General features: G+C 38.9%; 1 protein-coding gene across 1 annotated transcript in view; it reads right to left on the minus strand.

Moving 5' to 3' along the window:
• The window catches only part of SMC2 (structural maintenance of chromosomes 2), a 21284-nt gene extending 13431 nt beyond the window's left edge, over positions 1 to 7853 (minus strand). Inside the window, exons 1-10 of the mRNA XM_010161834.1 lie at positions 7686 to 7853; positions 6603 to 6752; positions 5790 to 5912; positions 4806 to 4844; positions 4288 to 4398; positions 4065 to 4109; positions 3362 to 3595; positions 2534 to 2683; positions 1721 to 1954; positions 687 to 846 (exon numbers count right to left, since the gene is read on the minus strand). Coding sequence (XP_010160136.1) covers positions 687 to 846; positions 1721 to 1954; positions 2534 to 2683; positions 3362 to 3595; positions 4065 to 4109; positions 4288 to 4398; positions 4806 to 4844; positions 5790 to 5912; positions 6603 to 6752; positions 7686 to 7853 — 1414 coding nt within the window. The remainder of the gene's footprint in view (positions 1 to 686; positions 847 to 1720; positions 1955 to 2533; positions 2684 to 3361; positions 3596 to 4064; positions 4110 to 4287; positions 4399 to 4805; positions 4845 to 5789; positions 5913 to 6602; positions 6753 to 7685) is intronic.
• Between the last annotated feature and the right edge of the window lie 367 nt (positions 7854 to 8220).

The raw sequence follows: 8220 nt of genomic DNA on the forward strand, positions 1-8220 counted from the left end.
GGTCCTGGGGACCAGAGACCCCCCTGCAGCCTGGGCAGGACCCCACACTGGAGCAGGGTGATGTGCCTGAAGAGCCTGTGACTCCGTGGGAAGCTCACACTGGAGCGGGCTGCTCCTGAAGGACTTCACCCTGTGGAAGGGACCCACGACGGAGCATTTAGTGAAGAACTGCAGCCCGTGGGAAGGACTCACATCAGAGAAGTTGACAGGAGGGACTGTCTCCTGTGGGAGGCACCCCATGCTGGAGCAGGGTCAAGAGCTTGGAGTCCTCCCTGACTCAGGGGGAAGGAGCAGGAGAAAGAATGTGTGATGGACAGGCCACTCAGGGGGACGAGGTAGAGAAATCAGGAGTAAAGCTAAGCCTAGAAGAAGGGAGCGGTAGGGGGAAGGTGTTTTGACGTTTGTTCCTATATCTCATTATCGTACTCCGATTTCACTGGTAGTAAATTAAATTAATTTCCCTAAGTTGAGGCTGTTTTGCGCTTGACAGTAATTGCTGAGTGATCTCCCTACCCCTGTCTCAACCCGTGAAACTTTCGTTAATGTTCTCTCTCCCCTGGGCAGCTGAAGAGGGGAGAGACAGAGCGGCTTTGGTGAGCAACTGTCCTCCAGCCAGGGTCAGCCCACCACACTTCCATATTCCTTTTCACCTTCCCCACAATTATGCACCAGAAGTCTGTACAGACCTTCATAGTTCAGCTTCCTTATTTCATTTTCTAACATTCCTTTTGTTTTTCTGACAGCTTCAAGTGCTTCTTGGTCCTTCTTGTAGCTTTTGTCCACCTTTTTAACTTCATCTTCTTTTGTCTTTAATTCCTGTTGTGCATAGTTCAACTTCATCTGAGTCTGTAAGGAGTAAGAAAATATGGAACTAGATTTTCAAAGAGAATCTTGCAGGTGCAGATTTAGGACACCTTCACTAGCAAGGTGCTCATACAATTTGTAAAAGTTTCCACTGACTGAAGAAGTGCTGAAAAGCAGCCTTGGCTTTTGAAAGTACAGGCAGAGGTGATTTAGAAATAAAACGATAAATCATGTATTTGGATACAGTAATTCATATCAGCACATGAATAGAGTCCAGTAAGAAACAAGGTAAAATAAAGTGGGTACAGCTGCCCTTGTTATTTTCCCCGTTTTTCCTTGAATCAAGACAAGCATCATGCACTTTCAACTTTGAAAATTTAAATACCACCGTGAGAACTACCACAACAGGTATTTTCAAACTTAAGACAAAAGAAGTGGCATCTGTTTCAGTCATGTGACCAGCAAACAATTTATTTAAGGAGAAAACAGTTTCCTTTGAACTCCCCATTCAGTCTCAAGCATCTTTATTTTGATTCCATTAAATTTCACTGCGTAAATCTCTATAGTATGAATGTGTATCATGGACAGCAGTCTTGATTTCTCCTATTCAATACCATCAGTGATTTGAGTACTGTGAGTCCTACTTTATGTCTCAAATGTCAGTTTCTATACGACCTCACAGCAACGTTAAAGCTTTTCCCTATTTGTCTACATCTATGTAAGCATATTGTTGGGGTTTTTTTAATGACCTGTTTTAACAAAAAGTTACCCTAACGCATATGCCACTTTGTAAAATATCTTGCGCAGCTACTCCACAAATCTTTTCAGTAACCTTTCAAGACATCACTTGGTTTTCAGACAATCTTCAAAAGAAGCAGGAAGGCTGGTCTGAGACAGGGTAAGCTTTTATTCTTACCTGTTCAGCCTCTGTGACTGCTTTGCTGATTTCATTTTTGCAGGTCATCATCTGCCCAGCGAGAGTAGCTTCTTCTCCATCGTCATTGCTGGACAAGCCAGCAGACACAGCATTAAAATGCTGTTGTGCTGCAGCCAAAGCACCTGCATCTTTTTCACTAGCTTCCTGTAAAGCAATTAGCTCTTTCTCCATGTTCTTTACTTCTTTCTCCTTTGACACTAATGCTTTAGAATCCTTCAGCAAAACAAAGAATAAAAACAAAAAAAGGAAGAGAGAGCCTGAGTCCCATTAACTTAAAATTCATATTGTTTGGATGAGGAGCTATGAGTAGTTTCATCAACTACATTTCTATGACTGTGCCCTCCAGATCTGTAGGAAGATATCACAACTGTTCAAGAACAAAGAAAAATAGCTTTCTTCCCAATATCTAAAAACTATTCTTCAGCATTCTGCTTGCATAAAAAAAGAGGATCAACCATCAGAAACACACAACATAGAAATTTCTCCTTTAACTTTACAAATACCACATGTCCAGAGAGCATAATACTTCTGAAGTTCTCCTGAGCTTAACAGAATGTTGGCAACCATACAGAAAAGTACCTTCTTCGTAGATGCTTCACATTTGTTTCTAATGGGAACCTATTACCTACGCTGCACAAATCCAACAATGCCCTTGCCATTTGTTTCCTTTTCCCTGAGGTGATTCTTGCCAATCACAAGATTTTTCTTACCATAATAGGTAGGAAGAAACAGTTGCACCCCTCAGTGTGAATTAATGTAGTGTTTAAAGAAAATAATATACAAAGTTCTTACCTCCTGCATACTTTTCATCAGTTCTTTGTGCTTATTCTTTTCACTTTCTAGGTTTTGTTTCTTGAGATCAAGGGCACTTTGTGCTCTAGTATTAACTCTTTGCATTTCTGAAAGCTCATCTTCCAGTGAAAGGAGCACACCACCAGCTTCCTACAATCAGAAATAAAGGAAGTTTAATTCAGTCTAAGAAACTGACACGGTATTTGTACTACTTCATCTTCTGTTCACAGCTGTATGTAGAAGCGAGAAACTGATCGAGCAGGTGGTTCGACTCCAGAGCAAACAGGTCAGAACACCTCTTCCCCCTGAACTAACTAACCTGAAGCCACAACTGAAGGCTCACATCATCCCACATCATGAGACACTGTTCCTGTAAAAGTTGCATTTAGGCATCCAAAGACCCTACGGCCATCCTGTACGTGACCAGATTTACTGCTCTCAAAACTGAGGTCAGTACTGGTTTTTGTGGAACGAGAGTTTCCTACTTGAGGTGTATTTATTTTGAGACACCAACAAAAAGGGAGAAGAAAAAAATTCTCTGGCAAAAGTTACCATTCAATCCACAGAGTAGAAACGTGAGGACAGTTTCTAGTCTTCAGTTATTACTTACTTAGCATGATTAGAAGTAAAGCACTTCAAACAAAAGAAAACTTTTAAATGGATGCTTTTTAGACAATGGCTAAGAATGACAATGAGCAGTGTATAATCTGAACAACCCACCAGAAGATCATCATAATCAAGGGTATATTACCTGCAAAAATCACTACCTTCTCATATAACACCTCGCATTCAGATATTCAGACGAACACGACTGATGTTCTTACTCACCTTATCTTTTTTCTTTTCCATCTCCACTATTTCTTTCTTAAGTTGGCTCACCACCTTTTCACTTTCAGCTATGGATTCCTGAAGCTTCTCCACATTAGCCTGTGATTCCTTCATTGCTTCAGCAGAGGATAATTTTGTCTCTTCAGCCAGAGAAAAATTATAAGCTACACAGAGGCGGTTTAAATGATCTATTGATCGTGTTAGTTTTTGGTATTCTAGGTAAGATGATCGTTCCTGAAAAGACACCAATTTAAAAAAAAAAAAAAAAATTGCCATCAGATTTTTGCATTAAGTAGTTCTTAGAATCATAGAATCATAGAATGGCTAGGGGTGGAAGGGACCTTAAAGATCATCTAGTTCCACCCCCCCTGCCACAGGCAGGGACACCTTCCACTAGACCAGGTTGCTCAAAGCCTCGTCCAGTCTGGCCTTGAACACTTCCAGGGATGGGGCATCCACAACATCTCTGGGCAAATAAAACATCTTGTTTTATTCCTTCTCCCTACATTCCCTTCTAGGATTTCCTGGAAGTACTGAATGTTACATCTTCTGTATTTGGACAGAAGGTAAGATTTCTCTCTCTTAAAAGATACCACAGAGCTTCAAAACATGCTCTTGTTTTAGCCACCACATACTAGTTTGGGGTGGCTGAAAGTATTTTTCCAGCACTTTAAGGGCCTTCCCACTTCTAATTTTTCCATACCTCTTTCAGCTTCTGCAAAGTTGGAGTGATCTCCTCATTTAAGATCTGAAACATAAACCAGAACATTTATACTCAGATTTTTAAGACTCATGTATGTCTAAGCATGAATACGTAGTTGCAGGTGCAGAAATTAAATACTCTACAAGATAAAAACCACACTACACTAGTTATTGAGTTATTCTTAACCAATCTAAAAGCAAGTATCCTTTCCAACATGTAGTACCGTTTCAATGTCTGCCAGTTTCTTTTCCTTCTTCTCTATGGTCTTCTGGACAGCCGATTTCTTGCATTCATACATCCTAGTACCAGCTGCTTCTTCAATCATACTTAAAATCTAAAATAAAGCAATGCAACAAAAAGTTAATATTTCCTCTGAAGTCAGTATGCTGATTATAGTTGGGATAGAGTTAATCTTGCTCAAAGCAGCGAGTACAAGTAGTACAAGCCCATGTTTTGGTTGTGCTGAGAATAATACTGATAACACACTGTTTTCACTTGTTGCTAGGGAGTATTTATATCAAGTGAAGGACTTCTTCAGGAATATCAGTATTATTAGTATTACTAGCATCATTATTTAGTTTATTTTCAATTTTTAAATTGCTCTTATCTCAACCCATGAGTTTCCTTGTCTTTTCCTCCAATTGATTTCCTCCCAGTATTGATTCTTGTCATTAATTAAAAAAAAAAAAAAAAAAAGACATTAGTAAAGCTTCAGGCAAAAAACGCTCACAACTTTCTTACCTCTGGTGGCTTCATATTTAGAACTTTGGTAATCCGTCCCTGGTGGCAGAAAGATAAAACAAGAATGGTAGGTACGTACCACGCAGTAGTAAAAATCACAAAAGAAAACAGAGCTCCAAACCGAAAAAACCCCACTTGATTCTATACCTTATAAGATCAAACATGATTTTTTTTCCCCCTACAAGAATAATTTAGTTTACTCAATTGTTTTGTTCTTGAAAGTTCAAACAAGTCACTTCTTTAGGCAGCAAGCTTGAAGTGGCCCCTGTTCTCTTTTCTTAGTCTTGTCCTCCATGTTACTCCTTGAAGATATAATACGGAATGTGCTCTTTTTGACCTAGAGCCTTCCTGAGTTCCCAGTGTTGGATATACTCTTAATCATAAACCGGTTTCTGGGAGATTCAGCTCTTATGTAACTAGGGGGAAGCAAAGTAGGTACAAAACTGGCCTTCCTCCCTTCCCTTCCAAGTTGGGACAGTTCCATTTGAAACAGTAAATCCTCTCTGTTTTCTTACTCCTTCCAAATACTTCAGGGAATTGTCTAGTCACTGTGTCGATGTTTACAAGGGTCTTTACAGTTGGTCAGCTCCTCCTTTGTTAACTGTGACTTAAAAAAGGAGGGATATCAACTTCATTCAAAAATATTATCTAACATGGAATACATAATAGGAAAGGAAAATCTGTCTTTTTAGCATAATAAATGCAACACCAACCTGTTAAAGAGACAAAAGGGAAAATAAATTTGGAATATGTTTTAGGAAAAGCTTGCTACACGAGGGCGACATGAGGTCTGGCGCCAAGAGACGTGTTTTTTATGGTCAAACTAGGCTGCACTGGGGATCTTAACTACTTAACACACATTTGATTTTTACTGGGTAAAGAGTTGCTTTTCCTGATTAGGAAAGATAGCTTCTACTATCTATCCTACCCCAAATTTAGTGCAACGTCTATTCTTTTTGGACTTTATGAAGATGTACACAATACCTGCATAATGAGGAAGTGAGGGTTATTGACATTCAGTCCAACAGAACAGAACAGATCGCACACGCGACTGTTGGTAGCATTCACACCATTGAGAAGATACTTATTTCTACCTCCAATTAAAACCTGGAAAAGGAAAAGAAATGGAAGAAACTAAGTCATTTAAAAATTACTTGACACCATGAGAATATAAACTGTAATAAAGAACAAAAATCTCTTATATTATATTTTGCATGCACATACACATGTATGCAGTACAGAACATCAAAACAGATCTGCTTGGACTGAAGAGACATTTTAAAAAAATCTAAGCAAAAGAAAAATAGTATCAGTCATTGAGGGCAATGTTGACAAGAAAATTTCCAAACTCCACAAGTTTTCACTTTTTTTAATTGGGAGACATCTTTACCAGAAAGATAAAGGTTCCTTGGTTCTTGGAGACCAAATACAACACACAGTTCACATGTTAAGAGGAAAATATGAAGTAAGAAGGTGGCCCAAAATACAAAATTATAACTTGCTTTAGGAACATTATTTCCTTACTGTTGTGTTTCTGTGTAAGTCCACAGAAAATATTATTGATATAATATATTTAACAATATAAACTAATTTCCCAAGTAATTTTCTCTTCACCTAGTCCACTGGACCTACTTCTACACCTTGTGTTACTAACCACACTGTAGAAACACTGCCTCAGTTGCAAAAACTCTGGGACTTCAAAAATTACTTCTTTTTTCCCCCCGCTGAAAAGTCGCTCTGTTGAGCATGGTAAAAATGTATATAGGTTACTGAGCAACACAGATATTAAAGACTCACCTGTCTGGTGATGATGATCTCATCATTACCTTCAAATCCCAGTGGACTTTGCTTCTTGTTAGTATTGTCAAAGGTCACTGACACAGTTGCTTTAGTAATTCCAGCTTGCCCATTTTTATAAACTAGGTCTTGCATATTGGAAGCTCGCACCTATACCCATAGAACAGACAAGCACATTTTTTGAAAGAAATTCATTACACAGCTTCAGTGTGCTACTGTAAGTTTTGGAGAAGTTATTGGAAAAATTGCAGACCCAGCTGTAGATTTAAGAGTTCATGTGACAGACTGACATATGGAAGGGGCAAGGTGCTAGCCCTGTAAAACCACAGGCAGAGTGTGCAAGTCTAGTTTTAGTGAGCCAGCTAATTGTTTCTGCATAAGATTCCTGCCAAAAAACATCTTAAAAAAAAAAAAATTAACAAAATGCCAGATGACTTGTTCAGTTACCAGTACATTTACTTAAAGAACATTTACTACACATAATGCAGTCCACAGGGAAATGAATCAGAAAGTATTTCTTGGAGGTCTGCTGGATTTGCCCACAATTACTGGGAGAGGAGAGGGATAAAAAAAATTTAAAATTACCTAAAGACAGAGATTCAAGTTGACCTTACACAGGTTTTCTTGTAAGAGTAAAGCAGATATATTATTTTTAAAATAGCAGGCATTGCATGAAAAACAGCTTTTTATTTTTTTCTCATCTACTAGTTGAACAAATTTTAATACCCAATTCAGGGGCGAAGAAGTTTACTACAAATAAACAATTTAATGTCTTTAGCTGCAAAACATCTTCAGCCTGAGGCTCCTTTTAAGCAGCTATTTTGAGTCTAATCTTCTAAGCTGCATACTTTGAGCTACTGTAACATTTTGATGCAATTGTAATTCAATCTTAATGCAAGAATGAGCAAGAATGACAGAAACACATTTTTATGTAAGGAAAAATCCAAATAATTAAAACTATTCTTTTTAAACTTAAGCACCACTTGAGGTTCTCCACCAGCAATTAAGAGAACAGTATGAAATGTTGGTGACAGAAGAAAAACCTTTCTTAAATGCCTAATTAAATTCTTAAATTCTCTTTACCTGTGACAGATTGGTGATTCCCAACAGGAAACAGATCGAGTCCAGGATATTGGATTTGCCACTACCGTTCAAACCAGTAATGGCATTGAAAAATGGGTCAAAGCCATTAACTTCCGTCTTCTGACCATAGGATTTAAATCCTTCAAGAGAAATTGACTTGATGTACATCTTCTCTATGTTCCTAGGGGACCAGCACAGCGTTCCTTTTGAGAATGAAGAAAGGTATCTGGATTATAATCCAGAGGAATTCCTTCTATCCAAGAAAGAGAAATAAATTCTGTGAGAAAGTGGAAACAACACGTGGCTTTTACAACAAAAAGAGTAGGCGTTTCTAAACGGGAAGTTCCAGGTAGACCCCAGATACAGGCCGCATCCCAACAACAACTTCAATATTTTGGAGCGACGAGACTTGCCACAACGTTCACCACGTTTGCATCGAGCCCCTGGTTTCTCGGAAAAGATGGCCGCTAGTCCATCAGCCAAGGAAGGGAAAGGCCCCCATCCTTCCCAACCCCGCAGAGGGGAGCCTCCTGCC

Source organism: Eurypyga helias, unplaced genomic scaffold (genome assembly GCF_000690775.1).
Source record: "Eurypyga helias isolate BGI_N326 unplaced genomic scaffold, ASM69077v1 scaffold902, whole genome shotgun sequence".
NCBI classification, from domain to species: Eukaryota; Metazoa; Chordata; class Aves; order Eurypygiformes; family Eurypygidae; genus Eurypyga; species Eurypyga helias.